The 25,701-nt window shown below is 40.5% G+C and overlaps 1 protein-coding gene across 1 annotated transcript in view; it reads right to left on the minus strand.

Moving 5' to 3' along the window:
* The window catches only part of UST (uronyl 2-sulfotransferase), a 299,167-nt gene that overhangs the window by 128,658 nt on the left and 144,808 nt on the right, over positions 1–25,701 (minus strand). Inside the window, exon 3 of the mRNA XM_082730337.1 lies at positions 2,935–3,090. Within this exon, the coding sequence (XP_082586463.1) occupies positions 2,935–3,090 (156 nt within the window). The remainder of the gene's footprint in view (positions 1–2,934; positions 3,091–25,701) is intronic.

The following is a 25,701-nucleotide window of genomic DNA, read 5'->3' on the forward strand; positions in this document are numbered from 1 at the left end:
GTCCCACCAGTTAGCTAGAAGCAGAGACGCAGCTGTCACTCGCTACGTTTGCTGTCACAGCCAAAATGTTTGTTTTTTCCTACCTTATCATTGCCTGCAGTTTTTAAGACTTGCCTTAAAATTTAATAGGAATCTGGAATCATGAAGTAATGCTATATATTCTAGGTCATACTGACCACAGGAATCAGAAATGTTTCAACTACACCATACACAGATTATGCTAGAAGTTATATAAATATATCATGGAATCACAGGGCTGGAAAGAACCTTAAAAGATTGTCTAGTCTGTTCCCTGGCTTCCAGACAAGCCAATCATTCCAAACAGATGAGAGCTAACCTCTCTTTTAGAGGAGGAGGATGACTCTGTCTTTAACCCCTTCTGGATTTAACAATGTATATACCATTAGTAAATCATTGTTATTTTTAAATCTAACATGCTTCACTTGACAGTGACAACTGTATTTTACTTTTTCACATTTGCTTCTCACAGGATGCAAAGCCCCAGTTTAAACACCACATTTTATCTTTTCTCTTCTAGGGCGTTCCTGAACATCACAGGATCTCACACTGTGGTGACCTTCATTCCTTCTCTCTGGTTTGTTTATGTTAACTCATCTCTTATGCCCTTTCAGCAGTGGGCACTAAAATCAACCTGCATTGTCTTTTTTTTTTTTTTTAAAGATTTTATTTATTTATTTGACATAGAGAGAGAGAGAGATCACAAGTAGGCAAAGGCAGGCAGAGAGAGAGGGGGAAGCAGGCTCCCTGCAGAGCAGAGAGCATGATGTGGGGCTCGATCCCAGGACCCTGAGATCATGACCCGAGCCGAAGGCAGAGGCTTTAACCCACTGAGCCACCCAGGTCCCCTCAACCTGCATTGTCTTATGAGACATCTGAGAAGTGGGCATGCTTTCCACATGTAGGAATATTTAAATATAATCTGACCCACAGACCCAAAGACCTAGACTCCAAGGAAAAGCAAATTTAATAATTGTAATAAAATTGCAATAACATAGGCTAATTATTTAGTCACTTTCTTTCCGGCAGTGACAAGAGCATAACCAGCTTGATAAGAAGAGCTATTCAATAAGCTAAGGAAATGAAAGAGAACCTAGTCCTTTTCCAGTTATTCATAAATGGTGATGTCCTTAAATGTTACCAAGTGTCATTTTTCTAGAGAGCCTACCACACAACCTGTAAGAGCTGATCTCAAAATTTTTTTTGCTGTCTGGAAATGACTGTTCAAACTTGATGCTCAGAGACCCTTTAATGGAAGTTTTCAAAGGAAGGGGATTTTGGATCTCTGCCCTGGGAGACACTGAACATAGCGGCTTTACGGTGAGTATGACTAGTTGTGTTACTGTCTTACAAGAGTCCTACCATCCCCCAAGATAAAAGAGAAAGACGGCTACTGTAAATTGATAACAAGATGCCTTCTATTTGGGAGGTTTTGAATGCCTCAAAGGTGGGAATTACGTCAGAAAGAAGTGGGCATGGGTAAAAATTTCCATAATTATGGTTTCAATCTCATGGTAAACCATGTGTCTTGTTTATTCCTGAAATTTCTGTACTCATTGGGTAGAGTGATGGTTAATTTTATATGTTAGCTTGAGTGGCCAAGGGGTGCCCAGATTAAGTAATATTTCTGGGTGTGGCTGTGAGGGTGTTTCCAGATGAAATTAGCCTTTGAATCAGTGGATTTAGTAAAGCAGACCCCCCTCTCCAGTGTGGGAGGGCATCATCAACTCCCTTGAAGTCCTGAATAGAAACCTAGGAAGAGGAAGAAGGAATTCTCCCCTTCCTTTCTGCCTCCCTGAGTAAACTGGGCTATCACATCTTACCTTCCCCTGTCCTTGCATTGGGATTTAATCATTGACTCCCTTGGGTCTCAAGCCTTCATACTTGGACTAAGACTGAATGACACCAATGGCTGTCTTGGGTCTTCAGGTGGTTGATGGCAGATTGTGGGACTTATTGGCCTCCATTATTGCATGAGCCAACTCCTCATAATAACCCCCTTTTTATCTATCTACTCTATCATCTATCTATCTATCTATCTATCTATCTATCTATCTTCATCCTACTGGTTCTATTTTCTGAAGAACTCGGAGTTATGCTGGTAGCTATCCATTCTAAGTATGTAAGGGGACAAAAGCAACTTGTTAAGACCAAGAACAAAACTGACCTTATAAAATGACCGTGACAGCCTTGGGCCTAACTTTTGGACAGGAGCAAGCCACCTCAATGGAGACTGTTTACCCTGCTTTTGTAGAAGCTACAGAGTAAAACCTATCTTTATAGCCTCCCCGCCGACTATAGCACCCCTAATCTTCCACCAGCATGCCCACTGGTATGACTTGGCCACATTGAGGCAGACTTCTTCCTGGGAAATGGGGTAATTCTTTGGCTTCCCCTGAATATGCCAAGTGCTGCTTTGCAAGTTCAAGATCTATGAGCTCACCCATAGCAAGAAGCGCATGTTCCTCTATCACTCAATCAGATTCCTGGCCCAAAGAGAATTTTCTCTTTAATATAACCATAAAGACTTATGGCAGTTGTGAAAAAAAGCAGAAAAAGAAATATGAAAATTGTTTTGTTATTTTTGTTGTCAGGATGTCAGCGTAATTTGTAGCTCCGTGGTGTAATTATTTGAGAATCATGCCTTGCTAATTTCAGCTAAGTAGACAGTGATAAGTGCACACCATCCTTCATCCATCTTAATAGAAGTATCCCTTCAGGGAAACTTCCCATCTAAAGACTTCCTTCAGATCCTTTAACTTAAATTTCCTTCTACACTCTGGCAAAAATATAGTATGACGTTGCAACTCTGGTATTCATTTGTTAGGTGTTTGAAGGATGTCTTATAAGACACCCACTAATTACACAAATGAATTGACACAGAAGTACAGTGAATCACGGGCAAAGACAACTTACTTGTTCATTTTTAGTAAGCCTGGTTTTGTTGTGAATGTCTGACGTGACCAAATTGAATCCGTGCTTTTCCGACAAGATTCTCAGAAGCAAGACCACAGTACGACTCCCACACTTGCCTACTCTGTTGTACACCACCTGGCTGGGGAAAGGTAGCACCTGGGAAAGAATGAGAGAGCAAATATGAGATTTTGGTGTTATTCCTTATGCTCCACAAGTAAATGAAACCATATGATACTTGACTCTCTCTGCTTGGTTTATTTCACTCAGCATAATCTCCTCCAGTCCCGTCCATGTTGATACAAAAGTTGGGTATTCACCCTTTCTGATGGATATTGTATTGTATATATGGACCATGGGTTGGGGGGTTGGGTGAGCCTGGTGATGGGTATTAAGGAGGGCACATATTGCATGGAGCACTGGGTATGGTGCATAAACAATGAATTCTGGAACACTGAAAATAAATAAAATGAAATGAAAAAAACGAGACTTTGGGTTAGAGCAACTAGGATTCTTCCCTCAACTTCAGAACAACAAATGTCTAATCAGTCTAAATGAGAAGGGTCCTTGTCAAGTCAATGGGAGAATAGAAACAATGAACTCATGTTTTACCTTCATAATATAACTTGAGAGAAATCTTGAACTCATTATCTCTCTTTATGTCCTGATACTTAAAACTGGTAAAATTTCAGGTCAACTTTAAGAAGAATTAGGAAGCCGCTTTTGTTTCTTCTTAGGAACAAAACATACAAATATGTGCTTTAATGACAATATGCCTTTACAAGTTGTATTATGCTTTATTAGAACTTAATTTGTAGAGTGGTCATGAAAAAATCCAGTAACTAAAAATTGAGACATAAATAAAAACTCACAATAAAACTCACCCTTTCCAAGTGTACAATTCAGTGGTTTTAATGTATTCAAAAGTTGTGCAACTATCACCTCTATCTAATTACAGAATGTTTTCATTACCCCTGGAAGAAACTCCAAACCCATCAGCACTCACCTTCCATTTCCCTCACCGATTTGTCCCATGAAACCACTTATCTACTTTCTGTCTCTATGGTTTTCACCTATAGCAGTCTGGTCATCTCTTACAAATAAGATCATGACCTTTGTGTTTGGCTTCTTTCAGTTAGCATAATGTGCTCAAAATTCATCCATATTATAGTGTGAATCTGTACTTCATTCCTTTATATGGCCAAATAAGATTACATTGTATGGATATATCATATTTTGTTTATATGTTCATGAGTTGATGCACATTTGGATTGTTTTCACTTTGGGGCTACTATGAATAATATGAATAATGCTGCAATGAACATCCGTGTATAAGTTTTTATGTGGACATATGTTTTTGATTCATCTTGTGTATATCCTAGTAGTGGAACTGTTGGATCATTTGGTAATTCTGTTTAATTCTTTGGAGAGCTGCCAAATTTTTTTCAATGCAGCTGCACCATTTTATATTTTCACCAGCAATTCATGAAAGTTCCTATTTCTCCACATCCTTGCAAACTCTTGCTATTGCCTGTTTTTTTTATAGGCATTCTAATGGATGGGAAGTGGTATTTCATTGTTTTGATTTGCATCTCCCGGATGACTAATGATGTTGAGCATATTTCATATGCTTATTGGACATTTGTATATTTTTTTTGGAGAAATGTCTGTTCAAATCTTTTGCCCATTTTAAGACTGGATTATTTGTCTCTTTATTATTGAGTTTTAAAAGAGCTATATTTATTCTGGATTTGTGAATATATGATCTGCAAATATTTTCCCCCATTCTGTGGGTTTTCTTGACTGTTCTTTGAAGTCCAAAAGTGTTTAATTTTGATGAAGTTTAATTTATCTAAGTTTTCTTCAGTGTGCTATGGTTTTGGTATTACAGCTAAGAAACCATTGCCTAACACATGAATGTTTTCTCCTAAGAGTTTTATAGTTTTAGTGGAAACATTTAGGTCTGATTCATTTTGAATTAATTTTGTGTATGATGTTAGCTAGTGATCAAACTTCATTCATTTGCATGTGAATAGCCATTTGTCCCAGCACCATTTATTGAAGACTATTCTTTCTCTATTGTTTCTCTATTGTTGGGCACCTGTTGAAAATCCACTAACCATAGATTTATAAGTTTATTTCTGGACTCTCAGTTCTCCCCTGTTGATCTATGTGTTTATTCTTATGCCAGTACGACACAGTTTTTATTACTCTTGCCATGTTATAAGTTTTGAAACTGAAAAGGGTGAGTTCCTCCAACATTGTTCCTTTTCAAGATTTTTTGGCTATACTGGATCCCTTGCATACCATATGAATTTTAAAACTAGCCTGTCAATTTCTGTTAAAAAAAAAAAAAGGCAATTGAAATTTTGATATGGATTGTGTTGAAACTGTAGATCAATCTAGGGTCTACTGCTATCTTAGTAAGATTAAGTTTTCCAATCCATGAACATGGGATGTCTTTCTACTTTATTTAGTTCTCATTTCATCTGTTTCACAATGTTTTGTAGTTTTCAGTATATAAGCCTCATACTCCTTTTACTCTTTTGATGCTATTTTGAATGGATTTGTCCTCTTAATTTCATTTTTGGATTGACTGTTCACTGATAGAAACAGTTTACTTTTGTATATAGATCCTGTATTCTTCAGTCTTGCTGAATTCATTTATTAGCTTGAATAGCTTTTTTTGTGTGGATTCTTTAGGATTTTCTATATACAGGATTGTGTCATCTGCAAAGATAATTTTACTTCTTCCTTCGCAATATGGATGCCCTTTTTTTCTTTTTCTTTTTGAATTATCCAGTTTATAATGATTTTGATAGACTAAGAAGCCATTATGAAAAGCCACTGATTAAATATTTATATCCCCAATAAAGATAATATTTCCATCTTGAATGCTCAACATTGAGTAACAATTGACAAAAGATCTTTAGAAGTCCTTCATTCAGAACATACCCTAAAACAAAAGGTCATAAAAAGGCCCAAAGCTATAGTACAATATAAACATAAATATCCTAATTTGCCTACTGTATATAATATGAATTTGCCATTGTAATTACAGGTTTACTTACTTTTCTGAAATATTTTATATGCAGAGTAACATTTCATGAATTTCGAACTTGCCATTAGAGTATATTTGGCTACTTGCCATTGGAATAAAACATAATATCTGTATCACTCACTTAGCAATTATATCATGTACCATTTTGATATAATTTCTCCAGTATATATATATATATTTTAATGAGCAATACCTTGTTATTGTGGTGGTGGTTGTTGTTTTAGGACCAGTCAATATCTTTTATTGTGTGTCATACTGCTTAGAACATGCCATATACATATATATAAGGCCTCAACAAACATTGGTTGACTTCAATGAGGGATTTAATGTGCTGTTTAACATAACTCACACAACGATTCTGCTAAAATGTGAGACCAGGAGAATCTTCAAATACAGCTGACCTTTCTAACCAGATGATAATAAAAGGCATCAGGGTAGAAAGATAATCATTATACTAGGTCATTTTGCTTATAGTTTTGTCAGTGAGTGCCCAAAGAGTATGCTCACTGGCAACAATGGCAGAAGTTCAGATATTCAGATAATTCATATATGGTGTTCCTCATGAGGTCATGATCTAGGGATGTTGCAATATAATAGGATATTAACAGTGTTTGTAAATTGGACTTCCCATAATAACCAGGTTGGAGTGACAAAGCTGCCAATATAAACACAAATTATCATTTCTCCGAAGAAATAAACGTCTTAAGAGTCGGGACGAATGCATCTTCCCTGTCTTCTAGCACAGCCTAGTAGAGCAAGAGAGAGCTGTTTGTTATACCCGAACTGCTGACTAAGAAGTAGTGAGTTATCACATTCACAAGTGCTTTACCCTAAGAGTACAGATGTATCTTAGAAGATTTACGTGAAGAACTGAGGCACTTATAGTTATAAACCTTCAGTGAAAACCTTAATGTCTCCTGAAATTTCTGAGTCATTAACACAAGAGCAGGCTTCCTATCTATTTCCTTTTGATAATAACTAAAGATATCTATCTTTTTGGTTATTTTTATTTTATTTATTTGGTTATTTTTTATTTGGTATAAAAAAATGCTCATGGGGTGCCTGGGTGGCTGATTCAGTTAAGCGTCTGCTATTAGCTCCGGTCATGATCTCAGGGTCCTGGAATTGAACCCCAAGTTGGGCTCCCTGCTTAGCAGGAGCATGGTTCCTTCTCTCCTTCCAATCCAACCCCTGGCTCATGCTCTCTCTCTCAGATAAATACGTGTAGAAAAAAAAATTTTTTTTTAAATGTTCATTCCAATTCTTTCATTAGTCTTGTGGGAGCTTACCAAATAAGTTATAAATATTTGTTATTTAAGAAGAACACTTTTGTCATGACAAGAAAAAAATGTTTTCGCTACGTATGGTGACATATTTAACTACACCTACTGTGGTGATCATTTTGCAATGTACACAGATATCAAATCATTATGCTGTGTACCTGGAATTAATATATTGTTACATGTCAATCAGACCTTAGTTAAAAAAAAAAAAACTACATAAAAACAAAAATCCCTGCATCATTCCCACAGCTGTATCTACAATAACATTTTAAAAGAAAAGAGAGCCTAACATCCCCACTGTGACTCTATTTTTACCATTTCTTTAAACACCAGTACACAGCTACAGGGTAGGAAAACAGCTAAAAATGTGTTTTTGGATGAAACTGGAATCAGTCTGGTGATTGTTAAAGACACAACATACACCATCACAAACATAAACCTTTCTCAAAGTTAGGATGGGGCTTTTAAATCATTTTCTAAAAGAACCTATGTAATTCTCTGGAAACTGGCAAATTTAAGCAGGCGAAATCAATGTGTTGATGTTGGATAAGGTGATAAAATTAGCAACAGCAACAAGTTGATTCATCTCCGCTTTGGTAGAGCTATAGATCGGCTTCTGAAGGTCTGCTTTAAAAATCATTGCCAGTTTTTATTTGAAGTGTTCTTTCTGGAAAAGAAGGGGGATAAAGGAACTGATTTTTATGAAAGGCTGACCCTGACCCTGTCCTAGGCTCTGTGCCATGTAAACGCTTTTAATCCTTGTTAATGACATTGAGTCAAATAGTGTGTCTTCATTCTAGCTGGGCATTTCTCTGGGAGGTTAAATTACCAAATAATTTAAGTATCACTAATTGCACCTAAGTAACTCCCCTGTGGGCCCCCCTCTTCTCCATAGATGATAGACTCACAGAACAACAGAGTTTGAGTCTAGAGCAATTATGAATAATCCACCCACTCCAATCCCCTCCTCACCCCAGCACTACTGCTCTCTGTCACCCTCACGCCCAGCCCGATTGTGTTTAGCTTGGCTTGAGTTTCCTCTTATGCTGTGTTTTCATCCTCTCAACTACTCTGTGAGGGAGATATCATGACTATTTTTAGATGAGCAAACCAAGGCTCAGAGAGATCAGTTGGCATTCTCAAGATCGAAAAATGGCATATAACAACTAAAACCCAGCTTGTGGCTCTCCTGATCCCTAAGAAAACACTCTAATATAACATCAAATGGTGAAAATGATTTTTAGTATGACTTCCGTGAGAGAGACTATTTCCTCTTTTATGTCTTGCATGTGTCCAACTCCATTAAATGCTGTTTTTGTCAATGGTCAACGATCACAACCAGTGTCATTGGCCATTACTCACTCATTACCCAAGTCTCTGGAATGCTCAGGTGGAACAGACAGGAGTTCAGTAGGCTCTCATTCTCCTTCCAGAAGACATGTTTTAGAAGCTAATGCAATTCCCAGAATGTCAAAGCAGCTAATGGGTGAAGAGGAGGAAAAAAAAATCCAGTTTCCAGTTCGCTCCTTCCCCCAGTCTACTGTAGGCGATCACAGAGCCTTGGATACTGTGAACCTCTTCCACCAGGAAAGGGAAAACCAGAAAGCAATAAGTCATAGTAAAACATATATGAAATCCTAAATACACTTGAAATGTCTATTAAGACAAGCAAATGCCTTCAGATGATAAGTTTAATGACTTTCAAACGACTCTTAAGGTCAACCTCAATAGCCTTGTTCCTTTTTCAACAGATATTTGACAATTGTCAGGAGAAAAACCATACCCCAACTGGAATTACATACAAATTTTGAACATTTACTCTTTCTTTGGATGCCCTATAAAGAAGTACACACTGAAAGTCCTCATCCTCCCCCACTCCCCAAATGATTCTTCATTCTTGGCAACTATGGTTATATGAATGTTATGTCTGTGGTTTCTATTTTATGGCCAATTTGTAAAAGTGAAGGGAGCTCCAAAATAGTTCACTCTATGAATTATATATTTTTATGTTGCCTGCCTTGTAAGTTCTGCAAATGCCACAAATCCCCAGGGGCTGACAGGCTTGTGTGGAGCATGCCAAATAAACAGAAGTCTTTCCAAAATCCTGAGCACAACAGTAACTACCACCAGATGACGTCCACGGTTGCAATTGCTTGTCCCTGGTTTGCAACGAGAATGGGGATAAAGAAGACTTTCTAGGTAAAAAGCAAGCTTGGGCTGGACCAACATTTTCACTGTCTATGATTACAGGACTCTCTGGGGAGTGGTCTTGTTAGAAGAATTAATGTCAATCCTGCTTATTTTTAAGCCTTTGCAAAACGACATTTAATATGGTATGTTAGAAGCTGTGGTTCCCAAATGGCTGTATATTCGAATTACCTGTGCAACTTTAAAGCTAAGATTTCTGGGCCCCACTTTAAGACTAACTGAAACAAAGTCTAGGATGAGGGTCTGAAATCCAGCTCTAACATGCTCCCAGGAGCCTTGGCTACCACTAAGGGGCCAAGGTTGGGGGGAGGGTTGCCTACATAAATGCTGGAGGGGAGTTGGGGAAAAGCGTGTCCTGTCTTCTTTGGGTCTCCCTGGAGTGCTGATGGCCTCCAACCTGAGTTAAAAGTCATGATTAGCCTGACGACTACTCTCACTCCACAGTGATGCCTACTCATCTGGGCTGGTTAGAGAACAGGTGTGCTGGCTAATGGGAATGCATAGTAACCTTAACCTACTGAAATTTATACTAAACATCGTCAAAGCTTTAGACCTAATGGTTCTAATGTTATGCTGAAGATGAAACAGCTTTCTTTGAGGAACAAAACTGCACCATGGGATTTCGACAGCCCCTTTCTCCCATAGCTGCTCATACTAATGTGGGCACACTCAGGGACATAGCTGCTCCCCACTGCCCTTATGACTTTGAGCAGCAGTTCAGATCCACCCGGTGAGTCCTCATTTTAAAGTTTCCCAGGATACTGTGGTGCTAGGAGTCAGCCATGTCACACCTTCCTTATCCATAAAAGTGGAGGGTTGGACTAGAAGCCAATAAATGATCCTCTATTCTTTTTTTTTTTTTAAGATTTTTAAAAAAAATTATTTATTTGACAGAGAGAGATCACAAGTAGACAGAGAGGCAGGCAGATAGAGAGAGAGAGAGAGGGAAGCAGTCTCCCTGCCGAGCAGGGACTCGATCCCAGGACACAGAGATCATGACCTGAGCCAAAGGCAGCAGCTTAACCCACTGAGCCATCCAGGCACCCTGATCCTCTCTTCATAAACTATTATCCATTTTAACCTATATTGCTGTTAAGATATAACCTGGAAATGCCTTAAAAATTAAAACTAGATTTTAGTATTTTTCCTTGTCAGATATATTCATAAAAGAAATAGAAAAAAAAGTTCCAGTAATTTGTGCTGAACTTTTGGAACGTGGTTCTCTTTTGGAACCTTTGACATTTCTGTCCATGTCTCACTCTTGTTTTGGCCGGTCATGTAATAAATCTTCTTTGATGTTCTTCTTATGATTCTCTTCCTCCCCACAGTTTTAATCACTTCCAGCTCTCTGTTTAAAACCATCACCAAACACCACAGCCTGCGTAGAGCTTCAACCTTTCAGTTGAACTTTATAGAACTTGTAGCTGACTTTTGCCCATCAAGCCATGCTAGGGCCTCTGACAAATGCATCTCCATTTGGCAAGCACCATCAACTCTACAGATCCCTGGGCTAATTGCCTCCATTCTAGAGGAGGAAACACATAGGTCACAATTAAGAACTTAGGGTACCTGGGTGGCATGGTTGGTTAAGCATCCAATTCTTGTTTTCAACTCAGTCATGATCTTAGGGTCCCAGGATGGAGCCCCATGTTGGGCTCCATGCACAGCAGGCAGTCTGCCTGAGGGTTCTCTCTCTCCTTCTACCCATCCTCCCCCAAGTAAGTAAGTAAGTAAATAAATAAATAAATCTTTAAAAATCCTCTATGTTCCCTCACTGCCAAACCTCTTGAATAGAAAGTTCTTCCTATCCAGTACTCAAAAATGGTAACCCTGTGTCTTCTAATTAATTCATAACCTATCTTCTCCCAGAAGGCTTGCCAAGTATGAACCTTATGCTTTCTCCTTTCTCCCTGCTGCCTCTTAAAGTAGTCTCATGTCTAATGCTATCTACAGAAAGACGAATAACTACAAAGCAATACAAGCCCATCTATTTTATTCCTGTAATAGATTAGATATTTCATGTGCATAGTGGGTATTTAATAAATATGTGTCTATTACTTAGATAAACTGGATAAAAATCCTATTAAATGTTGTAATGGAACCAATGCTGTCATATTGGTCATTCATAAAACTTTGACTTTCCCTTCAGCCAAACTAGTTGAGTGACCTTGAGCAAGTGACCTTGAACAACTTCTTTGGGCCAACATTTCTGCAAGTGCAAACTGGGGATGTTGAACCCAGTGATTTCAAGTCCCCTCCCCCTTCATGTCCCATGATGGTAAGGCAGGACTGACTGCACAATACTTACAGATGTTCATTCAGGGATTTATTTGGAAGGAATCTTACACTTCTAAATATTCATTCCATTCTGATCTATCTAATGTCCTTATCTCCATTATATACATACATCATTATGTTATTTGTGGGAATGTAATACCTTTTTACTATAACAGGATCCTCATACAAAGAAGCAATTTTCACAAGGAGCCAGAAGCAATTTTTGGATGTGATGATTAAAACATTAAAGTTAGAACTCTGAAGTATTCTTCAGGAAAAAAATGAGTCTTATCTTGATTAAAAACTCAAATTTCAGATGACCTTGGGTGATCGCTATCAATGCCATGGACAAGAAGATGGATACTGTCAAATTTCAAACTGACAAATGAAAAAAAACTATTAAGAAAAGGCAGATTCACTTTTGAATTCTGCAACCTTCTCGATGCTTCTTTGGCCAGTATACGAATCACAGGCAGGAAGAAGCCCATAATCTGGGTGTCTCATTACTCCAGAATGTTACAGTTTCTTGTGTTCAAACCTCAGTGTGGTCTATAGAAAACTGAGTCCATGGAATACTCAGATGTTTGACAGAAAAGAGGAATGATGTCCACATGCCGCATATATGAATCATGAGCAGAATGTGGGGGATGGATAAGCGTTATAGGCTAAACCATCCTGAAAGGAGTATTTCAAAGTGGGACTTAGTCTTGCTTCTACATGCACATGGTAGGCCAACTGTATGTGTGCTCAGAACCTCTTTCCACTCTTCTAAGGGCCGTTCAAACCCTCTTGATGGCTTTTACAATCAAAATCAAATGGAGAAACCCAGTATGGGTTTGGCACTCCTATTTAACCCTCCTCATCCTGTGTATATACCTTGAATGTTTTGTTGAGCTCAAAGACACTGTAAGTGATATTGCTGTAGTAAATCTATGCCAATCCCAGCCATTTCCAGCACTTTCTTATATGCTATGTATTCTGTGATCTACAAGTTCCTTATTAAGCAGAACTCAGAAAGTGAGCTGCAGATTTACCGGAAAGAACAAAGAAGGAGTGGGTCCTCAAATTAGTTTCATTTTTAGTATTAACTGATTCAATTAACTTTTAGGTTAAGTTTTAGACGAGGATATGGAGTTATGATGATGCCTTTGGGTAGATAATCTTTCCAACAGACTCACATACTCAGTTTTTAATTCTCCATTCGGATCTAGAACACATTTTTTCTTAGTCACATTTTTCTCCAAATAAGACATGCAGAGACATTTTAGACTTTTAAAATTTAAGAGTCTGCTCTAAAGTTAAGTTTTATTTATTTGTTTTATAGATTTTATTTATTTATCAGAGAGAGAGAGAGAGAGCAGGCATAAGCAGGGGGAGTAAGGGGCAGAGGGAGAAGCCGACTCCCCGCTGAGCAAGCTGCCTGATGTGAGACTCGATTCCAGGACCCCAGGTTTATGACCTGAGCTGAAGGTAGATGCTTAACCAACTAAGCCACCAAGGAGTCCTACTTCATTTCTTCATATGTGTTCTTTTTGCCCTTCTTTTTAAAATAAGAATTTATACTCTGAACCCAATCTAAAAACTAATTTTTTATAATGTAATAGAGGAGAAGTGTTGACTATTGATTATAAGTTTCATAAGCTATGGTGGGGATTGCTGCTGTGGACCAACTAGTCAACTGGTGGTGGGGGAGAAGAGTCAGTTATTCTCATTACGAATGTCACAAGAGAAAACTGCCCTCACTGTAAATAGTATAAAAGCTGGGGGAACAGCCCTGCGTGGCTGTCAATACCCCCACTCTCTCATCTAAGCTCTGTGTAAAGGTTTTAAAGACCAAAGGCTTAGATTCACTGCTCGTTGTGAACCACATCATTATTTTCCATGTAAAATGTCTGAATCAAATTTTAGTTTGAGTGTGAATTTATAGCAAGAAACTTATTCTTGGATTCAAATGATCATTGTTTAAATTCCTTGGCTGAGTTTAAGATTTTTATAACATAGCCCACAATTTAAAATAGTGTGGCAGATTGGTACAGTAACCGTCCCAAATTAGTTCTCCCTCACTCTATCCATCCAAAGTGTAACCTCCTTCCACATGGACCTTGAGCCTGGCCACACAATCTGCTTTGGTCAATGAGATGTTACGAAGCATGATGCAGGCAGAGTTTTTAAAAAGAGCTTGCAGGGCACCTGGGTGGCTCAGTGGGTTAAAGCCTCTGCCTTCGGCTCAGGTCATGATCCCGGAGTCCTGGGATCCAGGCCCCTATCGGGCTCTGCTCAGCAGGAAGCCTGTTTCCTCCTCTCTCTCTCTCTCTCTCTCTCTCTCTCTGCTTGCCTCTCTGCCTACTTGTGATCTTTGTCAAATAAATAGATAAAGTTTTAAAGAAATTCTTTAAAAAGAGCTTGCACACTGGGTCTGGACCCTGCTTGCCTCTGGGAGTCTTTCCTCCACAATACGAACTTAGGAAAGCCTTCAGGCACATAAGAGACCCTCTGGAATATTGAAAATTTTGTGCCTGGATTCAACAGATAATTCCTGAGCTCCTTATAGAGTGCCTGTCATTTGGTTAGTGGAGAGAAATGAACAGATTATTGCACTGATTTGATTGTCTGCCTCCAACTAGACTCTAAATTCCATGACTGTAAGGGCACATCTGCTTTTCCTTACCACTGCAGCTTCAGTACCCAGCTCAATAAATAGTTGTAAAATGAATGAATACAACAAAGGCTATGACAAGTACCCTGCCCTGTGTGAACTCACAGTCTAACAAAGGAACCAAACACTGACCTGCTGGTTCTCAGACACTGTGGAATTGCATACAGTAACAGGAGAAGAGGAAGAAGGGGTGATGAACTTGGCCTCGAAGGCTCAGGGGAAGTTTCACAGAGAACATGACCTTTGAGCTGGGCCTTGGTATTCTCCAGAAACTGGGTAACCTCAAATCAGCCATTCTCCTTTTGCCAAAGTACACCTACCTGATTCTTGTTGGTTGGAATTAATAAGGAAATTTCTAGCCCTCCATGCTTGACTTGGCTATGCTGAGTTGGCTTCCTGGCATTTTTCATATTCTTGAGAGGTGTGTGTGTGTTGCATGTGTGTAATGCAAAGAAAATGCATCATGTTAAGTTCATCAGCTCTCTGAGCTAGTGTTACCTCATGCCAGGCACAGAGAGACAGGCCAGGAAGACTGATGACCTACAGCTCTCAGAACGACTGGCTTAAACGTGGCTAAAGAATTTCTGTGGTTGCCTCATATAATATCTCCCTACATCAGTGAGGGTGCTCTTGTTTGCAGGTAAGAGAAAACCCAATCCAATTCAAACAATAAGGAAAACATAGTCTCCTACAAATAAAGAAAAGATGTTCTCTTTCAAAATAGAAATTGTTAGGTATGGAGATCTTAGGACCCATTCCACATCTTTGTTCCATCCCGCTCTGCCATTGTAGTATGTCATTATTGTGCTCAGACTAGCATTCCTCATGTTTCATAATGGCTGCTGCAATTCCAGCCATTACATGCAGAATGACACAGTCCTTCGGAAGAAGAGACTATCCTTCTTGGATGTTTCCTTTAAGATCTGAAAATCTTACCTAAAAGGGCATGAGAAAATTTCCACTCACATTTCCTTGGCTAGGTCCAAGCCAGCAGCTCTCTCTAAACGAACCATTAGCAAACCAAATGAGACCGCCTTTATCACCTTAAATCACTTAGGAGTTATCTTTGAGTTGAGGATGGGATTAACCTTTCCCATTCTATACAATTTAAGCAAATTAACAGATTTCTGCTAAGGAGGAGGGACTGTGGGGAAATGGATGAGAGGGAAGCAAGCAATAGGGTCCATTATAGAAAAGTACTCAAAGGACCTACTGTTTCTTGATTCTTCAAAAATCCATTCTTGAAAACCCCCTTCCTCGGCTACAGAAGAGGGAATAGGATGATATACATAGAGAATATTGCTAAACAATAAAGATCTACTGGCTGGTTGTGTCCCATAAAAGTTCTTCTAAGCCCTTGGCATAAAGTTGCTGATAGCTGGAGAAGGGGACAGATCAAATACATTACCCTTCTACATCAAACGACATCACCCTGCACACACTGAAATGAGATGAAGAATTAGCAACAAGGTGAACTTGAGCTGTAAGATTAACTCCACAAAAGAATCTGGAATTCATAAGGTATTTTTAGCTGGAGATGGTAATAAGACATTTAAATTGCTCTCAGATGAAGAAATGTCATACTGCCTACACGTTGGAGGCTTTTCACAAGTACATCTTTTTCCTAAATGGATTAATTTTGAATAAGTGTGGCATGTAGGGGCAACTGGGTAGCTCAGTCCACTGGGTGTCTGCCTTCGGCTGAGGTCATGATCTCTGGGTCCTAGAATCCAGCTTGTTGGGCTCCCTGCTCAGTGGGGCCCTCGGCCCCTCACCCCTCTCATGCACTTGCTTTTGCTCTCTTTCAAATAGACAATTTAAAAAAATCTTTTTTAAAAAGTGTGGCAAGTAATACAGACCCAATCCACCAGCATACAGAGGAGTACGTAGGCTGGTTTTTATTTGTTTTCATTTGTGACTTGGTGCTGGGTAAATAGATTTTTCAGAAATTCCCACCAAGATAGATGATGTATCCCACTTCCTCTAGGAAACCACGATCACATTCAGGCTATCACACACTGCTAAATGAAAGAGATCACTATTTCCAAAAATACTTTTCAAAGACTGACATCAGTATCTGCCATCAGGATTTTATTATAATAAACAGAAACAGTAACAGAAAGAGGGACAAAGGAAGACCATTCCCAGAGCAACAACTGTCTTCATATTTAGAGAACCCCCCCCACTGGACATAAAACTTCTGATTTTCCCCATAAGTGTAAAGGAATGAAGATTGAGAAAATCCTTGTTAGCGGAGTTCATGGTGAGATAGATACAAGTGGTAAAATAAAGAAACCTGAAATTTGAAATGAGAGGAAGAGCGATAGGTTTTAAGTGTTTACTGCTGATTCTCAGACTGGAGCTGTTCTGAAGGGAGCTCTGGGAGAAAATGCAGTCCTTGCCAACAGGACGACCATCCTCCTAGGCCAGAGTGTCAGGTTAGGCCAGAAGACCAACCTACACCAGGGGCTCATCATCCACCCAAACCTGCACTCCAGGCTCCCACCAGGGACTATATCCTCAAACAGAAAGCCACTGAGATCTACCAAAAGCCTGGTTAAAGGACATGAAACATAAGGAAGATTGTTAGAGACACACAGAATCCATCCATTTCTCTGTAGACTCTGGGTTTTACTCTTGGATGGAGTTGGGCTATCACAAAGCTGTCTATTGGGCAAAATTTCTTGGCCCCATCAAGAGCTGCCTTGACTGTGTGATGTGTTCATGACCTTTGTGGTCATTAAGTGATACCATAAGATACAGCATCACACAATCCAGTTCTGTGTTGGTGATGAAGTAATCGACCACTCTGTCTCCTAACTTCCTAATTATTATTTTTTTTCTCATTGCAGGGCTTATTGGTTGGTATCTTACATGTAATTATCCCAATTTGTAAAACAACCTATACTGTGAATACAGGTTTCCCATATAAAAGATGAAAAACTGGGAATTAGGCAAATTAAATCATTTGTCCAAGGTCAATTGTAGAGCTGGTGTTCAAGCCCACATGTGTGCTCTTTAATCCACTACACCACCTGGCAAACTGGTATATTTCTGCTTTGTGGAAGACGAGGAGTATGTAACTGTTTATGGCCCTATTTTTCCTCTCGGCTACCAGGAAATTGAGGGTAAAAGCTGTTCAAGTACAGCAGTTTTTTGAACTTAGGGTTTCTGTATATTACAGCTTCTATTTGAATTTATGTTTACCATGATTCTGATATGTTTTCATTTATATTTTACCATTTTATTTTACATTTCCTATAAATGGTCCAATTATTTGCTCATTTGAAGAATGAGCTAAGTATTTAATAAGTTCACCAACAAAGAAAATGTATTCCTGTTATTCTCTGGCCTGTGAAAATATCAATTTAAAATCTATCTTTTTTTTTTTTTTTGGCCTATGGCGTATCCACAACTTCATGGTATGCCAGTTGCAAGCTTGACTCAGTTTCGAGTTGTTATTACAATTAACAACACTTAGAATCTTTCCTCCTTCATCTGGTAGTAGTATCTGCATTCCCTTTTAGAGAATCACCCCCTTCCCTGCTCCGTTCTTGAGATTTTCGGAGCGGTGCCCTCAACCCTGCCTCTTGCGAGGATGTTCGAACTGGGCACAGTCAACCAGCACATCCCATCCACTGGACATGACAACTGGTTAATGGACAGGCACCTGAACTTAGGTGTCCACTGAAACTCCATCTCAGGAAGTTGTAGGCCCATTGAAAGTCAAGTCCTTTTTTCTACTATCATTACTGAGTAAGATGCCTGAAGGCAACCAATTAACCACCAAAAGAGAGGACCTACTTAAGAGTTAGTTAGGCTGCCCAAGAACTGGGAGAATAGACCAGAGCTGATGGGACCGATGGAGTCCCTGGATCCAGCCATACCTGACTGAAAGGCTTTAGTTATGTGGATAAATACATTACCTATCCCCTAAATATAGCCCCACCAGTGTGTATGTACACAAATACACACGCATACCCAAACACACACGAACACACACACACTTTTGTATTTGTTTAAGCAATCTCATTTGGGCTTTTATCATTCACAACCAGGAGACCTAATATTTTGAAAAGCTAGTGAAAGTCTGCGTTAAAGCCAACTTCTTCGAAGGCTTGTCTAACACTTCTGGGTTGCACTGAGGCCCATTCTCTCTGAAAGTCAAATAGAGTCTATACCTAGTAACTCATTCCTTAGTTAGGCACGTGAAGGTTTATATCATTCTTTAATTGGTCTTGGGACAAGGATGCCAACTGGATGGATGCACGCACTAGCTTGTAAGGCTCTGGGAAGGCTAAAACCTCAAAGTTCTGCTATGACTTTCCCCCTCCCTTCTTGCCTCTGTCCCTTCTTCCCTCTTGCTCTCTCTCTCCCTTCTCTTTATGTTTCCTTTTTGTCACAGTACATGTTTTTTTGCCCAGTACATAAGAGGGATACAATAATGATTGATCGACTAACCAGTTATTTTGTCTGCATTAAATGTGGATATTTTATTTGGAAAGTAAACATATGCCATTTTTGTACTGTTGGCTGCTTCCTTTTATTCCCACAGTCTTCTCATATTTAATATGGAAAACCAGCATTTTTCAAACCTATTACCAACTACATAAAATATTTTGAAATGACCATCTCTGTGGCAGATTCTGCTTGTTGCCTACCTAGTATCTATTCTTCCTCTCATCCTAATGGAATCATGGTTTCACTCTTGATAAAAATAAACCCAACCGGAAATATTCCTCCACTTAGACTCATCTGAAATCGGAGGTGACCAAGTGATCAAATTCTGGCCATTTAACAAATAAATGAGATATAAAGGGACATTGCTGAAATGGCCTTTTAAGAAAACTTCTAACAATGAGCAGACTCATCTGGCATCCTTTGTCAAACTTGTACATTCCATTCCTTTCTCCTTCCTGGAACACAGGTGCAATGCCTAGAGATGCAGCAGCCCTCTTGCGACAGTTAGGAAACAAACATTAGGATCATTGTACAAGCTAAACTCTACATGCTAATGAGGTTTATCTGTAGAAAAAGAAACGAGATAGATCCCTGATGGCATCACTGTGCCATTATACCAGATCTGGGCTGCTTTTTGCAGGAAATAAATAAGACTTCTCACCTATTTAGGCCAGTGTAGTTAGGTTTTGTGCTGCTTTCCACCAGATGCATTTTTTTTTTAAGATTTTATTTATTTATTTGACAGAGAGAGATCAAAAGTAGGCAGAGAGGCAGGCAGAGAGAGAGAGAGGAGGAAGCAGGCTCCCTGCTGAGCAGAGAGCCCGATGCGGGACTCAACCCTAGGACCCTGATATCATGACCCAGGCGGAAGGCAGTGGCTTAACCCACTGAGCCACCCAGGCGCCCCCACCACCAGATGCATTTTTAACTGAGGCTGACCCTTCCTTTTTTAGTTTCTGATAATTTTGTTAATTTTTAAACATGGCCACGCGTATTATTATCCTCTGAGCAAATCAAGACACTCGTGGGAAAAGTGCTCCAGTCTCAAACCATTCCTTTCGGTCCTGCAGTGTACTGACACTGCATAGCAGCACCACTGGCTTAAAAATTCTATGTCTATGATCAAAATATGTCACTGGGAAGCTCCGTGCTTTCTCTCTTCAAGCTCTTTAACTTTAAAATTCCTTCCTTTGACAAGGTGCTTTCTTTTCTTGGGTAGTTTATAAAATATTTATGGTTGGAAGTCAAAGGTAGCCGGATAAGGAGATGCATCTGTCATAAACACCATCTGTGCTAGCAGCCCGTCAAGTGTTACTCACCACACGGCTTTAATCGGCTCGGTTATGGCAAAGACTCCTGGCAGTAGATGGACCGTTGCCTTAAAACACCACAGAACACACTAATTTGCTCAGAAATACAGCTGAAGCGTCCTCCAGCCTCTATGACTCCACCCCCAGCTTCAGCGCAAAAGCCTTATGTCTGTCCTTTGCATACTTCACACCTTGAAAATTACATGGTCAATAAACAACTCTTGACCTAATTCTGTGAGTTACTCTTAAGGCCAAACTATGTTCTCCAATCCGTCATGGGGCATGATCTTATCTGGGGTAACCGGCATTCAAGAGTGGAAATGCAATTTTATGTTTCAGGAATTTACAAACAATCCCTTAGAAGCTTCAGAGGAGTAATTACTTCAGAGGAGTAATACTTGGTAAGCTTTGACGTAAACTGTTTAAAACTGTGACTTGGAAATCTTTCTCTGCTCTTTCTCCTGGTCTATATACTTGCAAACAACCTACACATTGGAAACCTTTGGAGAAAACCTGCCATAACTGCAATATTTTCCTCCCTCCTTCCCTCTCCCCTTCCCTTCCTCTCTTCATCCCCCCCTACCTCCCTTTCTCCCTTTCTTCTTTCTTTCCTTCCTTCCTTCCTTCCTTCCTTCCTTCCTTCCCATCTTTCGTAGAAAGTTAACAAATCATTCTGAGTTGCAAATCCTTCATCTGAGTTTGTCATTTTCCTTTTTTTTTTTTAATTTTCATGAGTAATTATATTTCCTTTTTAAAGATGTTTCCTTACCCACTGAAAAAGTCCCTGTGCATTTTTGCACAAGATTGTAAACTGCTCAACTTTGCTTCCTCAAAGAACCTGGAACACCTGCTCCCTCAGGCGGGCGCTGTCCTGCTTGGGTCTTTTGTCTTTTCCCCTACAGGCCCACTGGCTTTTCTTTAGGGGATCAATCTTTCTCTTTCTATCGCCTGAACACAAGTTCATAGAGCTAAATTTTTCAAATCATGTTGAGAACGGAAGAAACCAGAAAAGGAAAGCATATCATGTCAACAGTTTGCATGGCTAATTCCACACCATGGTAGTGAAAGCTCTAGGATAAATGCAGTCATCTGTTTCTGCACGAGAAATGCGACATAAGCATTAATATTAGAAAAATAAGTACAGGCTTAAATTCTTTTAAAGCACCCAGAGTAAAGAATCAAGCAGGCATAGTCATGCCAGCACCACTTAGATTCTCAAAAACACTCATTACGCCTTCTTGCAGTCCATCCACAAGCGTGTAAAATCCTGACCCCCATGACCCTAGTTCATAGAAAGCCACACTGGTATCTTTCTGGGAGTGGCACAGGGCTCCTGGATGAGACTAGTACCCACAACCCACAACACACAGGCCAACCTCCCTTTCTGGAGGGGTTTGTGAATGTCTGAGAAGTACGTATATAGGAAGTCCACCCCCTGTGTGATGGCCAAGGGGAAAGTCAGGATGTCTCTGCACACTAACGTAATGGATGATCCCCATCATAACTGGGCTAAAACTGAGGTCCCAGTTACTTCTCAGCTGAAACACACTGCATTAGAATGGCTAAAATGAACAACTTGAGAAACAACAGGTGTTGGCGAGGATGCAGAGAAAGGGAAGCCCTCTGACACTCTTGGTTGGAATGCAAGCTGGTGCAGCCACCCTGGAAAACAGTTTGGAGGTTTCTTGAAAAGGTAAAACTAGAACCACCTTATAACCCAGCAATAGTAATACTAGATATTTGTCCAAAGGATACAGACATAGTGATCTGAAGGGACACATGCATCCGAATGTTTATAGCAGCAATGTCCACAATGGCCAAACTGTGGAAAGAGTCCAGATGTCCATCAACAGATGAATGGATAAAAAAGAGGTGGTATATGTATATGTGTGTATGTCTGTATACACATATACATACAACGGAATATTGCGCAGCCATCAAAAAGAATGAAATCTTGCCTTTTGCACCGATGTGGATAGAACTAGAGGGTATTAAGCAAAGTAAGTCAATCAGAGAAAGACAAATACCATATGATTTCACTCATATGTGGAATTTATGAAACAAAACAGATGAACATAGGGAAAGTGAAGGAACAATAGAATAAGATGAAAACAGGGAGGCAAATGATAAGAGATGCAAACTCTAGGAAATAAACAGGGCTGCTGGAGGGAAGCGGGTGAAGGGATGGGGTAATTGGTTGATGGACATGGGGAGGGCACTTGATGGGATCAGCACTGGGTGTTATATGCAACTGATCAATCACTAAATTCTATCCTTGAAACTAGTAATACTAATAATAACACTAATAATCCAATAACTAAATTGAATTCAGATAAATTAAAAAAAAAAAAGCATTGCATAGGAGGACAGTCTCTTCTCAAATCAGGATGTAGGCAAAATTGTGAAGTTGGCTCAACTCCAGCGTCCCCTCCCTCCACCTCTCCCTTTCCTTGATCTGAATTAATATTAACTTCCTACTATGTGCCAAGGAGTTCAGGGGTGAAGAAGTGCTGAATAGTCGCGTAGGGATTCTGTGTGAAAGGGAAGTGATAAACAGGTCCAAGGGGAGGGCCCTGAGCAGGAACACTTAGCCCCCCAGGGGTGGGTAGGGGCGCAGGGTGGGGATGGGAAGGGCTGCCCCGAAGGGTTCTACAGCATGGGTAGTGAAGCACCAGATAGGAAATACCCCAGGCCGTAGAGGGCTTATTTTCAATGTCACATATCCGTTTGCTACACAGACTTTTAAAAACGTAAAAACTATTCTCAGCCTGTGAGGTTGTTTCTCAAACCATAACAACATCAGGCTGGTTTGTCCCATGGGCCAAGTGTATTGACCCATCTTCCAGAGGAAATAATATCTGGTGCTGAGTTCCTAAGGACAAGATGTAAAACTGACTACTGTTTAATAAATCCTTTGATTTGTCAGGCCCTGGACCAATGGTTTTATAAAATTCATTTCATTTCATCAACCCAAAACCATAAGAGGGTTCTGTTTTTATCACTATCATCTAATAGCAAGGAAACTGACGACTGGAGGCATCAAATTACTTGTCCAAAGTCATAGTCCCAGAGTCTAGGTGAGACTGGAAGCAGGTTTTCTAGCTTTAAAGGGGCCAAGAACAGGCCATGTACAGTTGTGTAGGTTGTGCCCTGGACAAAGACACCCACAGAACAGGTGTGAGGGTCTGAAATCCAGGAGTCTGGGTGAGAAGCAGCGTCTAGCTCAAGGAAGGGGAAGGGGTGCACAGTTCTTTGCACAAAGGTACTACTACCTTACCAAGCCATGTACTTCAGAGGCCGCATTGCTGGGTGTTTGGGAAGCCACCTATTTCTAACTGGTCCAAAGATTATCATTCTTAGGACTGTAATTAGTGATAGCTAGTTCTGGACACTAAATCCCTAAAATATAGAACATACCCACACTTTCAATCATGGCTTAGAAAATATTGTGTAACTAAAGTGAGATAGCCCTTCCCACCTACCATGGCAGCTGCAATTAATCAGATGGACCACCACACGTGCTGGCGAGGATACAGAGAAACCAGAACTTTCATACGTTGTTGATAGAATATACAATGGTCCAGCCGCTTTGGGAAACAGCTTGGCAGTTCCTCAAAAAGTTAAACATGGTTACTATATGGCCCTGAAATTCTACTCCTAGATATATGCTCAACACATGGTCCAAAAAATCTGGTCCTTGAATGTTCAAAGCAACATTATCTGTTGTAGCCAAACAATGGAAACAACCTAAATATCCATTAAATGAAGATGGAACCTATCCATCCAACATGGTTAGCGAGTGTCCTGCCTGCTACGTAAAGGAGTGAAGTCCTGACACGTGCCACAATGTGGATGACTCTTGAAAACACGTGCTAAGCAAAAAAAAAAAAAAAAAAAACCAGATACAAATGGCCACACACAGTAGAATTCCATTGACACAAAATGTCTGGAATAGGCAAAACCAGAGAAACAGAAAGCAAGCCAACGGGTGAAAAAGCAGAGAAACAGAAAGCAGGCCAACGGGTGCCGGGAACTGAGCAGGGCAGAGGAGATGGGGGCAGAGGGTTTAGGAGGGAAGTGGGGAGTGACTGTCAGTGGGTGCCATGCTTCTTTTTGGAGGTGATGAAAATCTTCTGAAATTGGGTAGTAGCGTCAGTTGTAGAACTTCGTGACAACACTAAAAACCACTCAGCTGTATGCCTCTAAAGGGGCGAAGGCTGTGGTGTATGAATAATATCTCAATTTTAGAAACCCTGTGGATGTGTGATTTCTCTTTCCCCACCACAAGACGGTCCAGCCCCCTGCCGGCCCCTTTCCCACCTTCACTCATCTGAGGTGGTGGGTCAGGTGCCTGAGCTACCGGCCTAGCCTCTAGTTATGCTGGACACAGGAAGAGGGTGAAGGCTGCCAGGCAGAGGTGGTGGGGGTGGGGGTGGGGTGCTAAGAAACAAAAGAAACATTAATTCACCCCATGTGGCTGGAGCCCAGAGCAGGAGAGTGGGACTTGGCAGGGGAGGGGAGGCAGAGGGAGATGGGGCTGCAGACTGACAGGTTCCAGAAGGGGGTGGGGAGGTGGGGGTGGGGAGGTGGAGGTGAATCTCCATGACTGGGTGGGGTAGCCTCTATGTCCTCATCTGTGCTTTTACCGCCCACAAGGCTGCTGTAGAGGTCCCTCTTGCTCCAGAAACTTCCAATCTAACAGTCTATCCTGGGATGCTGAAGGCTCACTGGGGGTCCTTCCTCCCAGGGGTGTGGGTGTTTCAAAATAGGACTCAGGAGAGAACAACCCTTAACTCTAACACAACACCTTATTCAGGGCACCAGAAAGGGAGAAACGTGGCGGGGGGGGGGTGGTGGGCAGCCTAGACACACTAAAGATTAGGTTAGCTGCTTTTTCAGCACAGACCCATAAAACACTGCTTGTCCCCCCAGGACTGCTAGACCCAAAGCCTCCCATCTCCAGTTCGAGGGGATCTCCCTGGACACCCACTGCAGGACAGTCACTGGACAGAGCTGGGCACAAAGTTATTTTCAACTCCCTAATCTACTTGTATTTTATCTTCCGCAGTAGATTACAGGCTCCCAGAGGCAGCAGCTCTGTCTTCAGAGATCCTTTTCCCCTCAGGGGAGCAGAAAATGCTCCTCTTGGGGCTCCTCAGTCTGCCTGGCCGCCCCCAGCAATTGGCCATTAACTGATGTTACATAAACCTTCCTCGTTAGAAATAATTACTAGACTCCTCCCGTGTGCCATCAAGAAAATGCCTCTGAGACTTTTGCAAGTAACTGCATCTAATTAACACTCAAGTCACCTATTTTAGGTGCCACCAATGCCTAGTGAGGAAAGCTCCCAAAGCAGTATGTCACGCTTGCCTGGCGTGGGGTCACATGACTGCTGTTTGTCTGTCTGACAAACCTTACAGGAATACGGATGAAGGACAAAGGGAAACCAGATACAAAAAGAACCCACACAAGTCTCATCACCACCTTTCAAAGATTCTTAGTTTAGCTTTTAAA

This window comes from Mustela nivalis, assembly GCF_964662115.1.
Source record: "Mustela nivalis genome assembly, chromosome: 5".
In the NCBI taxonomy this organism is placed as follows: domain Eukaryota; kingdom Metazoa; phylum Chordata; class Mammalia; order Carnivora; family Mustelidae; genus Mustela; species Mustela nivalis.